Here is a 22,163-nt window from a genome sequence, read left to right as displayed (position 1 = left end):
CTCAGCTGAAGAATGGAAGACCCCTCTGAAAAGAACTGTTCTTAAAATTCCTTAACTTAGGCAAATATTTAAAACATTTTACAGATGAGGAAAGCAAGTCGGAGATTCATAAAGCAACTTGTCTTGACATACAGGAAAAGAATCCACGTTACAATAGTCTTTCACTAAAACCTGAAGCCTTTATGGTACTTTATTTTGCAGTCTGAGAACTCAGAAAAAAATCAATTTCTGTAAGACAAAACATACCAAGGTATTTACACACTGCTTGCCTCTGTTGAATCTAAGCTCTGAACATTGCAGACAGTCTGTATGACATCTCTCTTCTGTTCAAATACTGGTATAACAAAGCTTCACATGCATGGATGGCAAACGGGTTTGTTCAGATTGCTTGTATCAGAGAAATCCCAGGCTGGAAGGCAGCTGGAGATCATTTAGCCCAACTGCCCTGCTCCAGCTGGGCCACCTGGAGCAGATTGTGCAGTACAGCGTTCAGTCGGGTGGGTTTCAAGCATCTCCACGGACGGAGACCCCACATCCTCTCTGCGCAACCCTTTTCAGTGTTTGACCACCCTCTCAGTGAAAAAAGTGTTTCCTTGTGTTCTGATGGAAGCTCGCGTTCCAGTTTGTGCCCACTGCCTGCCACCTGCCACGCTACTGAGAAGAACCTGCCCCAACTTCACTCCCTCCCACCAGCTGTTTTTTATGCATTAAGATTCCTCGCGAGCCTTCTCTCCTCCAGCTTGCTCAGCCTCTCGTGTCAGATGCTCCAAACCTTCAGTGATCTCTGTAGCCCTGCTTCAGCAAGTCCTTCTCCTCCTTGTACTGCGGAGCCCAGAACTGGACAGGGTATTTCAGACACAGCCTCACCAGTTCTGAATAGAGAAGCAAGAACCACCTCTCTCAGCCCACTGGCGATGTCTGGTATGCTGTCAGTGCTCTCTGCCCAACACTTTCTCGTCCTTCATGTTTTTGGAAATGCTTTCCAGAAGAATTTTCTCGTGTGTTTTTGAAGTGATCACTACTCACTACTTATCCTTATCTGTAACAGGTCCTTATCTGTAACAAGGTCTTTCCCCAATATGTGGGGAAAAAAGAAGGAAACCTTCTTGTACTGCTTAGGCTACTGGAAGAACCAAAGAATAAAACCCATGAAGAACTGGTAAAGAAACTGTGACACCTCCCTGTGAAGTAACAGAAAACTATAATGAAAAACAGATTTAAGAACTGGCAACAGTAAGAATATCCCAGCAAGAACTAAGGACAGAAGATGATACGTCAGGATTCAGCAATAACAGAAGCAAAGTAAACAAGAACTCCAACACAAAGCAGCTTTCGTGTACCTGCTTAGTTACAAACACACTTCTTTTCTTAGTTAAAAAGTACCTGAGTTTTCAGATTCTGAATTACAAGTAACCTTGAAGATGCTTGTCCCTGTTTTACTCATTTAAAATTAATAATATTTATTTGGTGGTTACACTACTGGTGCTTCAATTTTCACAGCATTAAGTTCATTGCCCACTAGGAGGATTTGCTAGGTAAGAAAACCCTGAGAAAAGTTAATTACAGCCATTAGTGAAATACACTGAGTATGACAACATTTGCTCTGACCTTAACGTATGTCACTGTACTCACTTTTTACAGAGGACATGCTCTTGTGTCAGGCTGCTTTAAAACAGCTGCAGTATTTAACAGATGTGGAAGGGCTACCTGAAATTTCAGGCTGAATGCTCTATTTAAGGCCAATTAAAGAAAAACATTTTCTCTTAACCACCTCAGCCCTCCCCCTCTGCCATCAACAGATGTGTTTTGACTACTCAATAAAAAGTTAAGACCCTGGAGAAACACAAGGAAAGGGCCAAATATCACTCTTATGTCTACTTAGATGCAAAATATTAATCCAGTTAAAATTATTAGCTTTCTGTTTGTTTAGTCATTTTGTTATTTCTAATGCATTTTTACATGCAGTATAAAGTAAAAGATGCAAGTGAGTATCACACCTGAAGCTACACCAGTCACCCAGCTATTAATTAGGAATTAGCACTGTACCATAGAGCAACCATTTAGAGTACTGATTAATAATGTGGAAGCTTCACTTTCAATCAGAGAGGAACAGACTGCTCAATTTTCATGCGGAGACACGATTTCTACCCAAGGGTTATCTCTGAACTCATTCTGAGAGCACTGTTCATCTAAATGTGTGAGATAGATTGTCCTGCCTGGTCAACACAGGCTTGTTCCAGCTCTGTAAAATGCAGAGTCGCCTGGGAAGCCTACACCTTACAAAGGCTTCCTTCCTAAGAGATAAACAAACCAAGAAGAAGCCACAATGTGATAAAACCAAAGCCATAAGCTGGGGTAGCTGTTGCAACCTCCTCCCCACTCACGGCTGCCAGCTCTTGCCTGCCTCCCTTCTTCCCACTCCGGTGGTCAGACAGGGGAGAGGACCCAGCTGAACTCTAACTACCCCTGCACAGCATTTTTCAGCTGGATGGATCAGTTCCCGTGATCTGACTGACTAGGCGACTGAAGGAAAGTCTGTGTTGAGGGAGGGGAGAAGTCAGTGCAATGGCATTAGCAAGCAGCTGAGAATCGAAAGAATGGCTCTTCTCAGGGCCCCGTTGGCTGCAGTGGACCTGAAGTGTTCAGTGAATCGGCTTCAGTGGAATTGGAAAAGCCTGGTGCAGGACGTTGCCCCGTTCCAGCTCTGAAAGCTTCTGCTTGTCTTTGGAAAACAGCACAGGCACAGACTGGGGTGAAGTCAAAGCATGCCTGGGCTGGGACCCTGCTTTCACTCAAGGGATCAGAACTGCTCGGAAGCTGCTGTGGAAAATGTGGTAGCAGATTAGTTTTTACAGGATGTTTTCTGTTTTTCAGCCCAGTGGAAGATTTTGTCTCCCAAGTACTTCGCTGCCATTTGGGGCTGTGATTCAGCTGACACACTGACTCACGCTGCCTTATAGAAAAGTAACACGATGGAAAAGAAAACAGCTGCCACCTGGAAACAGCCAAACTTCCAGTGCATACACCGGAACTCTCAGCAGACTTTGGTGTCACAACCCTAGAAATGGCATTAGGAATAACCAGAATAAATTCTTCTAATGGCCTGGCTATGTGGTAGGAATGCAAATAACACTGAGTAGGAAGAATCCCACACTTTGTAGTAAGATGTCCATAATACTTAAGGGAAATAATGTCGAGGTTCTGAATATTAAATCCAAAGCTCTGATTAAAGCAAGTATTCACAGCCATGTCCCACAGCCCGAAAACCAAGTCCTTCATACAGCAGGATTGATGATATAACGTTTGCTGAAGCAGCAGTGAGAAAAGGATTTGGCAGGTAAATAGAAAAATGAAAACCCTCCACCTAAATCCAGCGCCTGAATTATGATGCAGACAGACTGCAGGTTAATTAAGAGCGGCAATCTCATTTTAGTGACACTGCTCCCACGTCAGGCAATTAGAAGCTTTTATAGTGTACCCACACCTAAATGCACGGTTACTTACACCAAATGGGACCATTCCATTTACTCTGGGGTATAGTCACAAAATCTGGGTAACACACAAGGTATATTAGAGTGGCAACGACATGATTCACTGAACCACACTTTACTTCACCATTTGTGCACTGCAGAAATGAAAGCCTCCCCTCTCCCACCCTCCCCACAAGACAAAACACACACGAATAGTTTTTTTTTTTAAAAAAAAAAAAAAAAACAACAAACAAACAACAAAAAAACCTACAATCGAGTTATTTCCAATTAAAGACTGCATTCACAAATCAGGCAAGCGACCACTCATTATAACCATGAGTTCTGATCACAGGTGATTATGTGCACATTAACCCTGATTTTCCTGCTGCGGTAGCTTAAGTGCTTTAAGCCCACCACCAAACAGCCCCAAGCCCGCCACCAGGCCTCAGAACAGAAGCTGGTAGAAAACTTACAATCTTTTCCTCATGTATGCTATTGCTTTCTACAGGCATGCTGCTGGCATTGCTTCCTGACGGCACAACACAGCCAGCGCAATGCACCTGAGATGAAGGCATACTCTGCAAAGGTTAAGACACACGACACATCACACAAGCCACAACGCTAAATGCATGCAGGGCAGCAACGTGTTAAGAAGTGATGCAAGTGGAACACCCACGATAGCCATATATTACACCGAAATCCAAGTTAACAGGTAGAAAAAATCATGCGCTTCTCTCAGCAGTGTTTTAGGCTGAAGATTAAAAGTCAGGCTTTTAACTACCAGAGAACACTGTTCCACAAAATTACTTTTTATCTGTGAAAAAATACACCAACATCTTGCCGAAGGAAAAATAAAAAAGCAGGTTGCTGTTACTTTAAAATAGAAGTACCCTAATAAAGGACAATACTTACCAAGAAGTTAAAAAAACAAACAAACAAACAAACAATGCTTGAGGTAAAAAATAAGCGACCAAAACCCCACTACATCTAAAGCCCATCCTGATTAATTTTAAATAGGGAATCACAACATTCTACTGCAACAGATACACGTGGCAAACAATTAGCCAAGTATGCAAAATGAACTGATCTTCACTTAGAGCAAGGTAGTTTTCAAAGATTACCTCTTGACTAAGCAGAGGTCGACTTTCCAGTGGGGTCTTCTTTTTATGTTCCTCTTTCACTGGCATTAAGGGTTTGAAAAACTTTGGTGGCTGAGGAGAAAACGCTTTAAAAGGGCTGGCCATTAAAGCATGGGAATTCTCTGACACAGCACCTAGGAGAAAAGCAGAAGTATTGCATTTCAGTTTTTCATATCTTGACTGCAAGAGTGTAACACAAAATAATGGAAGGCTAAGCCATGCATTTGGCAATTCGATGGCTACACAAAGAATGGCAATATTTTAGTATTCAGCCACTGCTCCAAGCATGAGATAGCGCTGAGCTCTAGAAAGGGAGATTCTGTTCCTCTGAGGAACCTAGGAATAGGAAGACAGCAGAGAACAGCATTATCTGCCCCTCCTACTCTGAGGCTCCAGTTTTTCCCTTTTCATCTCAGTCATAAGAAGTGGGAATCATCCCTGACACAGAAACTAATTCTGCACTGGAACCATGCCAGTAATCCTCACAACTGGGATGATCAAAAACGAAATTATAGCAAGGAAGCAACGAATGAACTTTCTGACCCTGCTTTGCTGCTACCTACCTACAGTGTCTCTACCTACATCAGCTGCTCAAGAAGAACAGGCTACAAGTTGACCTAACGAAAATAAGGCATCTGTGACAGCTGACATGGAAGAGCAAATATCCAAAATCATGCAAAAAAATGAAAAAGAGCCCTTCCTGCTTTGACAGAAGCCTCTCTTCATTTTCAAATTCATAGACTAATAGCAGCTCCTCCTTTATTCTCCTCCTTCTGTTTTGATCTACATCTGGCTTGTCTGTCTTCCTTTATTATTATTTTTTTTTTTGGACACCCCCAATTTCCTATCCTTTCCTGAATGTCCTCATGCATTTTTCCCTTTCTCCCCTATTTCTAGATTATGTTTAGCTGCTAAAGCAGGAAGCTGGAGAAAGCATTTAATAGAAGTGAACTGATAAATTAACAGCACAGATATTTAATTTTTACTTTAGTGCAGTAATGAAAAAGAATCACAAACATAGTTAATACGTAGTTGTTATACTTCAGTCTCACCACTGCCATCTTTGCTCTTGCGAGGTGACTCTCTGGGTAAAGTACCATAGCATGATACATCTTGGTAACTGGAAGAACAGTCAGATATATCTAGGTGACTTTCAGACCAACCCTAAGAAACAAAAATACATAAATATGCATGCTGATACAGGAAAACATGGAGAAATTAAACTCAAAAGTAGTTTTGTTGTGTTTTTTTTTTTTTAATACTTGGGAATATAAAGTTTCTGATTTCAAGACAATTTTCTGCCTCGCATAGATGAATTGTTCATAATCTGATTAACTTTCCATTGAAAATAAATTAAGTTTTGCTCCATCTTCATTTAACATTTCTTAAATTTCAATTTCTATCATTCTAATATGAAGAGCAGAGAACAACAAAAGATAATTACATCTTATTCAAGTAAGATGTAATTAGCATTTTCTAGATATATTATGTAAACATACTTTAGGGAAACACTGTTTCCCTTTTAAAAAAAAATCTTAAATACATCTTGCTTTGAAGAGGAAAAAAATCTGAGAATGTGCACCACTTCTTTTAGTGAATTTCACATTTACATACCTTATCATCTTCATCACAGGCAGAAAGATCTAGTCGGCTACAGGATACCTACAATACAGCAACAGGCAGAATGACAAAATGCATCTCTTTCGTTTACAAAATATGTCTTAAGGAGACGTGATCATTTAGTCCAGACAACTTCCATGTTCTCTCTTTTCAGATAAGATTACTTATAAGGACAGCTACATTCGTGGTGTATATGAGTAGGTAAGAGGTGAATGCATAAAATGCACACAAAATGGAAATGATCCCTTATGCTACAAAAAAATTAAAGAGACTTTGATACAAAAGTAAAAAAAGTAATCTGATTCACTGCAGCCATCATTCTCAACTACTTCCAAAACTGGAAGAGTTCTGACCAAACCTCCCACCTCCCTGTCAACCTTCCTCTCTTCCAGGATGCAAAGCTGTGCGCAGGGATTCCTATTAAACGACTGACTCTTTCATTCACAAAAACTTTTCCACAGGTTGGCTAGTCCTAGCTCAGAATAATCTTTACCGTACCACGCTGTGCAAGTATTACACCAGCACACAGACACCACTCAATCCGTACTAATTTAACAGAGGAGAAAGGGTCCTTACATTGTGGACATTTGGAGTGCTCATGCTTCTGCGGATGTTTCTCGCTTTGGTGGAGAGTGCCTCTTTGACTGTGACTGCCTGTGTAGAAGAAAAGATCGTATTAAAATAGTGCTGGTATCAGAGAAACAATCAAACACAACAGAATCACAGAATCTCAGGGTGGTTGAGGTTGGAAGGGACTTCTGGAGGTTATCTGGGCCAACTTCCCTGCTAAGCAGGGCCACCTAGAGCTGCATGCCCAGCACCATGTCCAAATAACTTCTGAATATCTCCAAGGAGGGAAACTCCACAACTTTCTCCATGGCTCAGTCACCCATACAGTAAAGCATTGTTTCCTGATGTTCAGGCAGGAAACATCAGGCAACACCTCCTGTGTTTCAGTTTGAACGCAGGACTTTGCACTTGCTGAGCTTCATGAGGTTCCTGTCAGCCCACCTCTCCATCATGTCAAGGTCCCTCTGGGTGGCAGCACAACCCTCTGGTGTATCCACAGCTCCCCCGAGTTCATGTCATCTGGAAACTTGCTGAGGGAACGCTCCATACAGATCATTAATGGAGACTGATAAACTGCACTGGGCCCAGGACTGACCCTTGTGGCACACTGCCAGTTACTGGCCTCCAGCTAGACACTGCACCACTGATCACCACCCTCTGGGCCCTGCAATTCAGCCAGCAGCTTTTCTTCAGTGTGCCTAATGACAGGAAACAGAGCTTGCATTCACAAACCTTAATTTGCAGACACAACCACCAAAATTTGTATCTGAAATTCATTCTTTGGCCTTTGCCTGATCAGCTTCCCCATTGCCAGCTACAGTTACCATTGCTGGGACTACGTATTTCAAAGAAGTAACTCACATTTACCTGTCCAATGTTTTCTCTCTTAAAAACAAACAAACAAACAAACAAAACACCACCAAGCAACACTTAATACTTATAGAACAAAACCACCCATCATCTCTACTTGGACTGTAATAATTCAGTTCAAAAGGTGCAAGAAATATCTTTTCCTTACCTGTCTGAGTCGTTCGAGGCTCAAAATGTTCTCCACTTGCAGCACACCACGTGTATATTTCTCAATGTAAGTTTCACCATCAGATGTGCCCTCGTTCTCGCTCCTTGCAGCCATCAGCGCTAAGGTCTCACGATCCTCAATTTCTTCTGTAGCCTAAATTGCAAGTTACACTATTTAAGGTTTTCAAATTAAAGCCTGTTGTTTTTAATGTGCTGATTCACTTATTTAGAGCATCATGATCCACAAATTTTAATTTGAATCAGTAAGCCTTAACTTAATTAGCAATCCTAATTATAATCAATAACCCAGGACTTTTCAACACACATGTTAAATGATGCTGAATGAAGAAGAGGCCATGCTTAGGAGAAATTTTGCACATTTCTTGTAGTCTATGTACTTAGGAATAACACGTATCTAACCTGAAATCTCCTGTGTTACAGATTGACTAATGACAACGTCCTAGGCAAGCAAATGCAAATTCCTTACCAAACCTTATACAGTCTATGTGATTTCCCTAGAGTTTAAAGTGAAAGTAATACCACACTAAAGTGACAATTACATGGTGACAAAACTATTTACTTTCTTTTGTCCAGGTTACCTTTACAATCTATGTTAGAGCACATTTCCAATTTGTACAAGTTTTTGATGTAAAATATATAGTTTATGTTCCTGTTGAACTGATTTTCCTAGCTATAGTGACCTGAATATCCCTCTGAGTAGCCTCTTAATTCTCCCTGAAGCAGCTAATACAATTTCAAAAATAGCTCTACTACAAGAACTCAGTTTACACAGTAAAAGAGAAAATAAAATCCCCACAGTTTTCTACTGTTTAAGGTAAAAACAACCTCACCACTGAACAGCAGGATACGTACTTTGGCAAGTTGCCTCATATCAACAAAGTAGGCCATTTACTTTGCAATCAGTGCCACCTACTACAATAGTTATTCTGTTACTTTCAGTGAATTTGCCAGAGAAACACAGTGTAATTTACCTTTGGTATATTGGATACTATTTCATAGGTCACTCCACAGGCATAATATATATTTTTCAAGGATATTCTCCTTTTCAGGCTCTGGGTAAAACTCTAGAAACAAAGTAATTCTCAATTATTGTTTTGATAATAATTATTTATGATGTTCTAAGAAAAAAGGTTGCAATACAAAGATTTATTTTACCACAAAAGCACATTCTCCAGGACAATAATTAAGTAAGCTCCTTTTCAGCATTCACAATCCTTAGAGTACTTTTTAAAGCCTTGTAGTCAGCACAAAATGCTGTCAAGTTCAAACAGTTTACTCCTGTTTTGCACTGAAGCTCTATCCTTGTGTAATAACTCATAACTGAGGAACTGTGGCTGTAAGAAGTCTGTAATGTGCAGGCACCAACACTTCTCACTTTGTCAGCCACCTGTTAAATAAGCAGAAAATTCTTTTCGCTATAGCAAAGCATAGGACTGATCTCTAGCCATAACTGGATGAGCAGCCACAGTTTTCACTATTGTAGTCACAAACCTAGTGTGCTGCATTGTTAGACTCGTTAGGCCTTACATCACTAACTGTAAACTTAACTTTCATCTAATAAGGCATTTGAGACAAATAAAACTGAGAAAGGAAAACATGCTAAATACAAAACAAAACACACACACAAAAAAGCCCAAAAAGCAAACATAATAATAATAATAATAATAATGATAATAAAAACAGAATTCAGCTGTTTAGTAAGTTGCTTAGTAATACAATGGGTGTTTTGTGTCCCACCCCTACATCTCCCTACTACTGCAACATCCAAAGCAATTCTGAGATACGCTCTTGGACCTAATTGTCTGGGAAACAAAAATGAACATGATTTTAGAGAACATCTTGCTGTCTAAACCCATGAAGCAGCAAAGGAAGGGGAACAGCAGCCACTCTTGCTGCCCATGAAAACACCCTATTTGAGATCACCATGTAAAAGTGGGTAGAAAAAATATACATTTGGGGAGTGCAGGGAAACAAGCCTAATTTGTAATTAGCGGAGAAAATAATAAAGAAATGAAAAAGATATATTGTGTTCACACCAAACATCTAAATGCCCCAAAGATGCCGTCAGGAACAGAGTGGGCTACAGTAACCCTATATTAGACAAGCTACTGCAAACTCCTCAAAATCAAACATTTCAAGTATACAACCAAGAGGGTTAAACCACTTTCTTTGCTGTTGTTGCAAAAGTAGTGCCTGTTACACTTTGAAACAAATCAGTTTGAAATATTGACAGGTCAAAAGGCTATGCTAGAAGTGCACAGCATCACTGCAATCTATGCTAATCTGTTTTTCATTTGTTTTTAATAAGAATAGGAGACATGCAAAATGAAGCAGGCAGTTAAGAAAACACATTCATAAAATTAGGGATACCAAACAAAATTAGTAATAAAAGAATATGTAAACTTATTACCTGCTTGTTATAAATATTGGCTGCAATCCTTTTCCGTAATACCAGTTCCATTGCAGCAGGATGACTGAGCTGCACAGTAGTCTTCACTATTAAGTAAATCCTCTCATTTTGTGGAGTGACCCTGTTCAGGTACACTGAATCATGGACAGAAGAATCCCAAGCAGCAGTGGCTGAAACCTATGCAGACAAATCAAATGGAGAAAGGAAAGAAAAATCAAAGTCTCAATCTAACAAATAATTTACTATGATTTAACGCGGAGTAAAACAATTCTTTTATGAAAGAAAAATAAGTACCATTGAACAAAATGGACTAAACCCACCCTTTCGTAGTATGCAATCAGAAGCAGCACAAAAGAGGTGTTAAGATATCAGGAAACACAATAGGAAGCACAATCCCCTACCCCAAAAAGAAGTTTTCACCCAGAAGGAAGCAGAGGAGAGAACAGAAGCAATATTGGAGGAAGAAAAAGGAATCCTATTGCAGCTGTACTAAAAATGTATGGAGCTCAATGGCAAGATTTCCATCTGGATTAGATTAGGTTACAATGGTCTATACAGAATAAATCTGTTCCATCCTGCAGAACATCTTTTTCCATCCCCCCGTCTCTTCCTGAACCTCAGCTTGACATTTATTGTGCAAAGGGACTCTTAAGCATTGGTCTGAGATGGCACAGAAAGTAGAAAAAATACAGTTTAAGCTCCAAAATGTACTCAGAACCGTTAATTTCCAACAATTCCCCTTTTCTTTTTTGAATTTAAAAAATTGTGTACTACGAAGAAAAAAGTTTTTTTAAAAAACATTAAGCTTTGCCTTGTCAGCATAGTAAAGGAAGCAGTTTTCTCTGAATAATTAGGAGCCTACAAGAGGAATGATGAAGGGGCAAGGAAAGAAGAAAAAAAGGAATTGTGAGTTAGGTAGCTGAATTAGACTTTTGCCAAGAGCAAAGACTTTCCACCTCTGCATTAAGGCAGGAGAGCCAACAAGTTTCTTAAACCCTCTTAAATCCTACCCAAACAGGCCAGAAACTGAAGGCAGCACTTCTAATACAGAAACATAATCATAGTGATTAAATACATACAAGGAGAAAATAAAACATAAGAAGAAAGCTTTAATATAAGCTGCAGTTGTCAAGAAGGAGGCTTGCTAACAATTCACCTCTTCATCGCTGTGTTTTATGATCGGCAGATAAAAGAAGGGGCTCCCGTGCTCCTTTGGTAGTATGGAGTTAACTCCTGATGCATGGGGACCTATAAGTTGTTCGTTGGCACTGAGGTCATCAGCTAACAAAACAAACATGCAGAGAATGAAATGGTTTTGCACCAAAGGATATTAATACACAGAGGCAAAGCTGTAATACAAAGTTGTAACAAAATCCTACCCATATTCATAACACATTTAATCCTGATTAATCTTACTACTATGCATTATTTTGAAGATGGCTGCAGCATAGAAAAGTGGGGAGGTAAAACTGGGCCAAGACTCCCTCTGAACATGTTCTCACACGACCTAAACAGAATTCAGAACTATTTCTAGGTATTCAGGAAAGGAATTTACCCAGCCATGAATAAATCGGTTCCTCATTTATACACCTGCCAGCCTAAACAGCCAATCTCTTAGTTAAATCAGTTCTGATGTATCAAGATTGACAACAGTGGTTCTGGTAACTTTAGGCTTTTAACTGAACAAAAAAAGCGTTGTGCAATGATCCATAACCCTGCTTAAATATCCTACTTGGTCTTCTATCTGCTCACCTCTGCTTACAATGAAAATCAAAAACATTTCCTGTGAGCACAGAAAGAAGAGCATATATAATTTTTCAAAAGCAATTTCTAAAGTGGGTATCGATGTACTGCCTGTATAAACAAGCCTAGTAGCCCACTGAAGTGCTGGATGTGACTAGGCTTGTGGATCCTTCCCTACTTTATGTCCAAGTTTATAATTATAGACTTCCTAAACAGTCCTTAAATATAGTGCTAACTCCAGTCTCTTGCTGCATACAGTGTATCTGTGCTCCAAGAACATAAATCCATAGTCTTCCCTCATGTAAAACTAATTGTCTTCAAAGGGAGAACACTCAGATACTCTAACAAAATGCTCGTTATGCTCCTAACACACTCTTAATTAAGCCATCTGTTTAAACCTCTACAGATAAGTCAGTGGAAGAGTTGGAAGATTCTCTATCAGTGCTTTAATGACGTGTGGATTTATACATCAAAACACACACAGGATTTTCCTGCCTGACATTCCATTTAGACTAAGCTTGCTCTTTTATGCATTTTTCTGTTGTATAACCAATCCTTCTACTTGTATGATCCCTGATTATTATCTTAATTTTAAAACAGTTGTACTTAACTATTGCAATGCATAGAATCAGAAGAAAGTACATTCTCCAAGCCATACTAGACAGTGCCATTGCCAGGACATTTTTATATCTTCTGAGACATTTAAGATCCACTCTTCCATCTACCAATTTACTGATCCAAACTAAATGTTATTATTTTCTTTATTTTTTTAATCTGTTGTTACAACTTACCATTCAAATCAAGGAAAAGGACAGGTATATGTGTTTCCATTCCTGCAGGTGGAATCCTGAAACAAAAACTGCTGTCAATACAGAAGGCAAATACAAACCTAAGCTAATCTGGGCAAACAGTTCTCCATGCAAGTTTTCTATTAACTGTGACCAACGACTAAGACTATCAACATTTTGATGGTTACTTAGAGCAAACTCCTGGCAAGACATAGTCTTTATACCAATAAATATACTTCTACCTACATGACCACAGCAGACTTCAAGTGAGTACGGGAAAAAAAATCCTAAATTTGAGAGGAAAAATTATCACTACGTCATTCACCCAATGAAGAAGAGATATTAGGCATTATCAGAGACATCAGTGTACACTTGATTAGAGCTTTTATTTCTTGTCCACACTTTCACAAATTTAATATGTTACCTTTTTAACTTTTCAAAGTCAGTTTCAACAGCCTTAAAACACATATTTAAATGAAATTAAAGAGAAGTTCTGAGATATGTTTCTTCTGCTCCGTTTCAAATTTTCTTTTAAATGCGAATTTCTTCCTTCCTCACCCCAGCTCAATTAAACGATGTGTTCTACAATTAATTTTTGAGCAATTGAGCCTTTTTTTTTTTTTGAAAGGAATCAAACTACAGGATAGCTTTCTCAAAACTAAAAAAAAAAAAAAAAGTAAAATAGTATTAAATTCAAAGGCAATGTTCAAACCGCGACAGCTATCTCAAAACTCCTTTTTGTAGTAAAGGAACTAAGCAAACACTCATTACTTTCAAACAAGCACCTGACCTTCTATTATGCCAGCTCAGTGTAGTTGGAGGTATTACAGGAAAACCTAGAAAGCTATAAAACATCTTGAGAATTTTACGTTGTAGTTTGCAACGTTCATGTAAAAGAAACGAACAACTCCAATGTTTTTTTCTGAACATACCAATTTGCAGGGGCACCGGGAATTCCACTGCCTGGTGCTGGAACAAACACCGCATTCCTCTCTTCTGTCAGCCCTACCCACTGCTCTACCAGCCGGGCTTCTCGTTCAATATCATCCTCAGATTTTTCTACAGTGAAAGAGGGTAGTATTATAAGACACATTTCTGATGATATAGGGAATAAAGTACTTATGAGAGAAATTTTAAGTTTTGAACCTTGCTTATTGCTGATCTTTTGAATCTGCTCATCTAAGTATTCTCTGCGTTTTATCAATGCATCAGACCATCTTTCTCGTACACAGTTTAAGTCTTCTTCCTAACATGGGAAGAAAAATGGAAGTTATTCAGCTTTGCAGTTAAGATCAAATGGCAGGGAAGTTTGTGACATTCATCAGAATCGCTATTAAACAGCTTGCATGATGCAGAAAACTTTTTTCCCCAAATAACATGCACACTAATTAAGTATCTCATCACCCATGAATGGAAGCTTATTTGTTTTCAAGTTTCATATTCCAAAAGGAGGAAAAGAAAATGTGACTAGCTCAGTTGCTGAACAGAATCATACACCAAAGACTAATTACCCACAGAAGTGGCAATCAAACTTTTTAATCACATATGGAATAGGAAAAACAGGTATCATCAGTTGATCATAGGTTCTCCCGAAGATTAGACAGGTCAGTATGCCCTCAAACCTGCACAAAACTCCATTGCTAGCAGCTGCTATCAGTGCAATTAAAAGATTTCTCATGCAAACAAAACCGATCATGCAATCATGCTTTGTGGTATCACAGAAAATCTGGTTCATTCTTCTCTGTGATTTGTCAGGAAGCGCAGAAACAGCCCGCGAAAAGTTAGTACCTAACTGGTATCTTTGAGTTTGCTGTAAAACCTAACCCATTATTTCATGGGATGTCAGCATTCTCACCTAACTGGTTTTAATTCCTTAAAAGCTGCCTACTAGAAGTAAGACTTCAATGTAAGATCTGTAATGTGCTTTACATTTTTAGGTATTTCTTATCCTGGCCCTTGCCATCTTTTTAAATGATTCTTCTTTTAAGTTTTCTAAACTGTGACTGTCCTGTATTTACTTATCACACAAGGAGCCAGGCTCAAGGTTTGTTGGTTTGTTTTCATGTAGATGAGCTTAAAATAGAAAAAATGTTTCACTGAACTTCTGTATTCCCCACACTCACATCCACCACTCTCTCTCCCACTAGCGTTTCAGAAAACTGCACAACTTCAAAGGTTAAGATGTTTTCTTTAGAAAACAAAGCAAAACAGCCCAATGCTGTATAATTTGGTTGACAAGAACTTGTGTACCTTCAGGCTTTGTTTTGTTTTGTTTTGTTTTTCCCCTAAGATAGTCACTGGAAACTATTTCCATTTTAAATTCAAGTTTCTAAGCTTTTATTTCCATAGCAATTCACGTAGCCAGTTAGGAGAGCTGACTGCTGAGTACTAGAGAGAAGAGCACACTGTAAGAGTATAAAGTCACATGGTAAACTGAAATAGCAGTGTTTTATAGCCCAGGTAGCCTCTTAAATGCACAGCATATATTTCAAAGCTGCTTTTGCTTGCACCAGTATGCTTGTTCATTGGAAAGTTGCTGGCTATTAGCATTAGCTGTGCCCCATGCCACAGGATTGACAGCAACAGCAGCAATACCTGGTAACTATCCATATCACCACCATCCTCCTCCTCCTTCTGGTAGGAGAAAATACATTTTGTAAAACACAAAAGAACATGCATTTTTTTCAACAGAAAAATCAAAGAATTACCCCAAACCACAAGTACAAAAGCATCTTGCCACAAACAAATTTGTATAATGTTAAAATTACAACATTCAAATAACCAAAGCCTTATTAACAGGTAGGATCAGATCTTTCTTCAGACTACAGCATCTCAGCCACGATTTTAGCGGTTACATTTAGTAAAAAAAAAAGAGTTCGTAGACTACAGTGCCAGAAAAAGGGCTTAGCAAGCGTATCATCAATATTTTCACTTTATAGTTTCATCTGTACTCATGGCTAGAATTACTTGTGGTTCTGAACGTCTAAAGGTGCCTTTCTTCCCTGGGTGACCTGTTCCACTTGTTCTTTGCTATCACTGTTAAAAGGATCCTTAATTTCTTATACAAATTTATCTAGTAGCAGCAAGAAGCCATTTATACTTCTTAAGACCTTTTTCTGCTAGCTTTAACAGCCCTTTTGCATTCAGTAAATCAGTGATCAAGTAAACTGTTTGAAAAGATAACTAGTATCTCACTAAGACATTTTCCTATCTCTTTTTTTTTCCTCATTCTTTTCGCCTTAATTTTCACTGTCCCACAAGGGACAGAAACTAACCAAACTAGTAACCCCGTATTAATTTCACCTCTACACACAAAAAGTAAAAACAACTTCCATATACCTGCTGTCTTGCATATACCTAAATATTACACTTGGTTCTTTATCAGTTATACATTAACTTACAAGCATGAAAAAAAGCAGATATAGCACCCTATGATCAAATATATGTATTAGACTCAAACAAATATAAAACAACAAAATTAACCTATCATGTACCAGTGTGTGAGCTAAGGTCCCTTTTGGAACTCTGTTGGGCAGGGTTCTAGAGCAGCAAAGCAAAATCAACAAAATAAATCGGTGCATGATAAAGTAACTGTCTTACCTGGTAGCTGTCCAAGCCCCTTTGCAATTTGGTTGATCTGGCAGTCACACCACCTATGGAGACTGAAAGAATTGCTTCTACCATGAGAGGCAACGTTCCCGAATGTTGTACAGGTTTCACTGTCACCTGAACTCTGCGAGAATGACCCTGAGCAGGAAGGCAGCCAAGAGAGAAAGAAAGGCAGAGAGGGAGAGAAAAACAGAGAGAAACTAAGAATAACATTAAGAATCAATGTACGTATGAATAAGACAACATGAAAAGACATACCTGCCTAAGCTGGAAAATCCCCCCTGTGTTTACATCCTTTGCCTGATGGAGTTCAACTGCAGTATACTCTCCCATCTCATTCAATTCTTGTATGGAAATCCACATTTCTATTCTTCGTGTTACTTCATTCCACCTAAAAAGGTATACCAACAAAACTTAATGCTTGCCTCACGGAAGTATGATTTGTGAGCCACAGGTATTAGAAAGCCTTTGGAAAGCTGATAGAAGCATTTTATTTTTACCTGTCTCTCAGAGTCCTTGTTTTAGCATGAAGAGAATCAACTTCCCAAACAGAGGTGCCGTTGCCTGTACATCTGTGACCCCACACCTCAATAGCAAGAGCTCCTTCTGAAATGAACTCCAAAAACTCCTCTGTGACATTCACCACATAGTCCTGGAAATGAGACAAGCTTATGATATCTAATCAGATGAAATAACTGCATCTCCTCAATTGGTTTGTAAGGACACACCAGACAATTACTTACTTGCATGGCTCAACCATACAGTTTGGATGATAAAGCTTGACTCTGGTCAAAAGAGTTGTGAAACAAATCATCTCAGCAACTACTGCTTCTGCATCCTGTGTATCACGCTTGAAAATTTCCACTGAAACCACCTCACAGCTCCATTACCATTTTTAAAGACAGTTAGCTTACCCAACAGGTATATAACAAGATGTCATTCTATAAACTATAGTTTCCCCTGTGCATATTAAAGATGACTTACAAGACCACAAATGACAAGAATGTTTTCCTTTTGCTACATTTTGAAGAGGTGGTGAAGTGAAATATTATAGCATTTAAACTATTGTCAAAAGTCATTATTTATATGACTTGATTCCCTCCTTCTTCCCCCAGGGAAAACAAGGCTTAAATTCTGAACAACTTAGCTCAAACATACCATCCTCCTGATAATACTATTTCATGCAAAAAATAATTACCTGACAGTGAGAGAAAGTCACTGTATAATGAGCATCCTTGCTCTGAGGTGAAGGCACATCTGGATCTACCACTGGTGCTGCTACTGTTGACACGCATTGGTCCCAGAATGTGTATTGACAGAAGACAAAGTTGGAGAGATTGGGTGGCAGTCCAGTTGCTTCTTTTATTTTTACCTGAGGAGATAAGACAGATGTTCTCATGGTAATTTCCTCTACTGTAAACTGTTTAAGATGAAGCATTTCAACCAAAATTATCAACACCTAAGAATTTTTAACAGATAACTCCAATTGCTTTCTAAAGATGTTCAAACTTGGGAAATCTGTATTTTGCATATACAAAAATGCAGATGCAAGAAAAACTGTTACAGGCATCTAACTAGCCCACCCACACACGTTTTCTTTGAGGTTGATACACTTGAGTAAAACACTTCTTAATCACAGAAAAAATGAAATCCAGACACTAACCATAGATACTACATTAGATAATCAAACAAATCACAGGAAGTGGATATCTGGAAAAACTGTTTCCCCTTCTGTGTCTGCCAAGAAAGCCAGTTCTTGTAATGTCAGTATTTGTGAAGTAGACCTGTGCTTACCAGAAACTAATGCTACTTAATTCAGTCACAGGCAACCACAGCCAGTTAGACTGACATACACTGAACTGGAACCAAGAGTAGTCTCCCTCTCCTCCTTTTCTCTTTAGAAAATTTAAAGCAAGCAATAGCTGACATAGCTGAGTACTTTACATCAGACCAACTACATAGTTACAAAGGTCTGAAACTGTTAAATCCATCATGTGTTCTCACTTACCCTGCAGGAGAGCTTTTTTGCTCTGTGAATAACTTCTCCATTGTTATCCATGACTTCCAGACTCCCACTCTCACTGGAGTTCTCAGATGAGTCATCTCCTTCTACTACACGTTCTGGGACAGACCCAGTGACTCGCATTACTTCAACATGCAACCGTCCTGCAACCTAAGGCAAGATAAACACTCAGAACCTACGCAGAAAGGATTTAAAGACATTAAGACAGGAGATATCTAACTCCAGGAGGTGCACAGACAGAAACTGGCAGCTAGCACTGAGCATTAGAACCGAACAGCTCACAACCACCAAAGGAAAAGCGAGAATGACAAAAAAGATGAGAAAGGAACATACAGAAACTGTTTGCATGCAAAACTACTGAGCTTTTTAATTCATACGCTACAGAAAAGGCAAACAGCATCATGACTGTGCATCAAAACTTCAATATGCTGGTTTTTGCTCAGCTACCAATATTGATACTATGAATTTTATTCTGCTATTTTAGTAGATGGGCAACTTTAAACACTTAAACAGAAAACATATATCAATTTTCAAAGCAGTTATTCACTGGGAAACAAGTGAATAAGCCTCATTTTCTCATTAAAATATGGTGCATATTACTAAGTCGCCCTGCAAAAAAACATGCTACCAATGAATGAATGAACTTATGGATGCACAGGTATGGATGCACAGCCCCGCTATACATTAGGGCACTATTTCATATTACCTCCCCCTGCTGGCTGATGATGGGCACAGCATACTGCAGCTTAACATCATAGAAAAGGCACTCCAAAAACACATTTGCCACGCCAATTAAATTGTGATTCTCTTGTGCTTCATAAAAAGGATCACCTCTTTTGCCAATGAGCTTCCTTACCTGTTTTAAAGAGCACAAAAGTTATTTCAAAAACTGCAAGCATGAAAATAAAAATTAAATAACCAAGACAAGAGCACGTCACAAAACCTAAGGGACTACCATTCTTTTCTTTTCCTTCCTGTTAACACAAGCAGAAAGGGACTGGGAGCTATCAGAAATCCGTAATGAAATCTTTGAGATGAGACATTATGCAATCCTTTCTTTACTACAGTAAATAGTAATATGGTCCACATTTTTTAGTGATGTCAAGGTGAACCAGACTTTACCATTGGCAAGTACAACAGACATTGCTTTGAAGAAGTTTTGCCTTACTTTTCTGCTCTGTTTACTCTTTTTAAATGAAAGGATAAATCATCTCCAGGATGAATAGGCTGCTGCTAGGACAAAATGGAAAGTACAGGATGACTCCTGCTTAATCCTACAAGTGTTCCCAAGAATCCTCAAGAGCTGAGAACATGTCTGCAGCATTTTCTACAAGTACCCCATAACACAGCCACAAAGAATTCGCACGGATTCTGGGCATGATAGGCACACCTCAGTGGACGTTAGCTCTTTCCCTTCTCCTCTTTTGTCTTCAACACATGTATTTGACCCATGTGTTTCTATGTAGTACACAAAACACATGCATTATGCCCAACCTATGCTATGGAAAGAATAATTCTGCCTCGGGAAGACATGTTAATGTATTGAAAGGGTGTGTTATCAGTTCTTACTAAAGTCAGCAGCAAAATCGTCGTTTTCTTCAATGGGCACTGATGAAGTGCCTGACCTCCCCTGCGTTACAATTTTAGAGATTTGCAGTGCTTTGTCCAAGGGCACAAAAGCATGACAGTTGTTCAAACATATTTGAGAATGATTCTTGATACAATTAATTCAGATGCTCCATGTCAGCCATAAGACAGTAAGGTATACTTCTTGTGTACGTCTACCTTGATACTTGAGGACATCTTCCGGAACACCAAATCTCACATCTGTCTCTTGCCAGGAAACAAAGAAGCTTTTGACAAGTCTTGCACTCATTTCTAAAGGCTGACCTGTTATTTAAATTCTCATGACATGCCATCAGGTTTTGACAGAGATACTGATGCAGACTAAATATTGATTTATTCACTGCCTTAAGGTAGGGGGATATACAAATGAGATTACAGAATATTTCACATTTTAAAATAAGTTCTGCCCCACTCATGTGTTCTGCACCTTAAGTATATCTAAGCAGCATAAGCACTCTCTAGTCATCCTTTGATACAAACCACATTTTAATCATTCTTTCTAATGCTGTTTGCTGTTTCAATTCAGACTAATGCCTGTCTGCATGGCAGCTGTATTATGGCAGGTAAACATATGCTCTTACTGGTGTCATGAGTCATTAACTCAACACAATTACATCTGAGAATACAACTTAGGATAAGATATAGCTGTGTTTTACTCTGCATGGGCATTTTGTTCATAGCTGTTTCATTTTTTTTTAACCATAGTGCTGTATCCTTTAACATACTAAGTCATTGCACTTTATCTGTACAACATACTAAAAGGGAAACAAAAACTCAGTCTGTGATCCCCTTCATAAAAAAATAAATTAATACCTCAGGAATTTTCTCCTTCCATTCTTGATAGAGGTCTCTCATGTCAATCAATTTGTTCTCTAGTTTCTCAATAGTCCACACTTGAGTAGCTTTTCCTTTTCTTCTCACTTGAATAGCAGGCTCGCTCACTATTGCGCCCCTCTAAACCAGAGGAAAAAATAATCACTGCAGGAAAGGTGCTTGCATGTAAGTAGTTTAACCTCTCACTCAAATTGTGCTCTTAAAAAGGAATGAAATAAAGAGCATACAGCTTCCTTCTGTGTGCCAGCCATACTGCTTTTGTCCTCAAACAGAACATACCCCATACATCTCTGAAGATCCAGACCTCTTTATTCTTCTCAGACAACTTTCATTCACACAGGATCATTAACAACGCTCTCAATCAAATCTCTTATGACAGGTGTATCATTTTAAGTGCTATTTACAGCAACACTACAACTCGAAAATCCTCAAGAAAAATCATAAGAATATTTAACAGAAACCGGTAATTTTTGCACACATAACTAAAATGCAGCATTCTACTTAGGTTTTACAGCAACAGAACACAAATGTCTGCTCACAAACCGAATGCACATCCTTATTACTACACACTTGAAAGAACAGTAGGAGCCATACTTAATGCTACAATCCCACTTTTATCTTATTCACTTTCAATACAATTAAAATCACACAGCATTCATGTTTTGCCTACGTATAATCCAACAAAAATAATCTTTTATGGTCTTAATTACATCTACACACTTTGAATTAGGCATAAAACTATTTCATTTCCCAGCTCTATTTGTTATTACCTTTTTGTTGGCACTGAGGTTTTCAGCAGGGATTTGTAGTGTTACTTGATAATCTGTTAGCTTACTCATTTCTTCTGCTAAGAAGTTTGCTTCTCTCACCAGCGTATTTGCTTTCACTATCTGCTCTCGAAGTTTAGCCAGGCTCTGTCGAAACAATTCATCCCTGTGGTGCAGTAGGTAACATGAAAAATACACAGAAACCTATTTCTATTATTGGAAAGCTGCAAATAGAGGTGCTAACAAAGACTTTTCTGAAGCAAGTGCAAGGAGAAACACTATATGGCACTATGTCAGCAAACACAAAACAGTGTGGGACAGTTTTATTGGGGAAGAACAGTGATCACATATTAAGCAAATATATTATGTATATGCCCAAATAATTAAGTAATGCCCAAATAAAAGGGCACAGCACTATGACAGCTGTTAGAGTGATAATTCGTTAAAAGCCCAAGGGATATTCTTAACTTTCAAGAAATGAAATAATTGCACCTGTCTTTGCCTTTAATCTGTAGTCATGTTCCAC

The 22,163-nt window shown here is 38.8% G+C and overlaps 1 protein-coding gene across 3 annotated transcripts in view; it reads right to left on the bottom strand.

Moving 5' to 3' along the window:
• KIF13A (kinesin family member 13A) overlaps positions 1–22,163 on the bottom strand; it is a 113,638-nt gene that overhangs the window by 3,362 nt on the left and 88,113 nt on the right. The window contains exons 18-38 of one of the 3 annotated variants that reach the window (XM_032180872.1): positions 21,641–21,803; positions 20,850–20,990; positions 19,117–19,266; positions 18,396–18,560; positions 17,586–17,759; positions 16,888–17,039; positions 16,646–16,778; positions 16,379–16,525; positions 15,374–15,412; positions 13,925–14,024; positions 13,711–13,837; positions 12,782–12,837; positions 11,404–11,528; positions 10,248–10,424; positions 8,809–8,901; positions 7,818–7,970; positions 6,806–6,883; positions 6,224–6,271; positions 5,662–5,773; positions 4,592–4,743; positions 3,944–4,048 (exon numbers count right to left, since the gene is read on the bottom strand). In XM_032180872.1, the coding sequence (XP_032036763.1) occupies positions 3,944–4,048; positions 4,592–4,743; positions 5,662–5,773; positions 6,224–6,271; positions 6,806–6,883; positions 7,818–7,970; positions 8,809–8,901; positions 10,248–10,424; positions 11,404–11,528; positions 12,782–12,837; positions 13,711–13,837; positions 13,925–14,024; positions 15,374–15,412; positions 16,379–16,525; positions 16,646–16,778; positions 16,888–17,039; positions 17,586–17,759; positions 18,396–18,560; positions 19,117–19,266; positions 20,850–20,990; positions 21,641–21,803 (2,590 nt within the window). The remainder of the gene's footprint in view (positions 1–3,943; positions 4,049–4,591; positions 4,744–5,661; positions 5,774–6,223; positions 6,272–6,805; positions 6,884–7,817; positions 7,971–8,808; positions 8,902–10,247; positions 10,425–11,403; positions 11,529–12,781; positions 12,838–13,710; positions 13,838–13,924; positions 14,025–15,373; positions 15,413–16,378; positions 16,526–16,645; positions 16,779–16,887; positions 17,040–17,585; positions 17,760–18,395; positions 18,561–19,116; positions 19,267–20,849; positions 20,991–21,640; positions 21,804–22,163) is intronic. The other 2 variants (XM_032180870.1, XM_032180871.1) reach the window with 2 other exon arrangements.

This window comes from Aythya fuligula, chromosome 2 (assembly GCF_009819795.1).
Source record: "Aythya fuligula isolate bAytFul2 chromosome 2, bAytFul2.pri, whole genome shotgun sequence".
Lineage (NCBI taxonomy): Eukaryota > Metazoa > Chordata > Aves > Anseriformes > Anatidae > Aythya > Aythya fuligula.
Note: the sequence above shows the minus strand (reverse complement) of the source record. Positions and strands in the feature narration are given on the sequence as shown.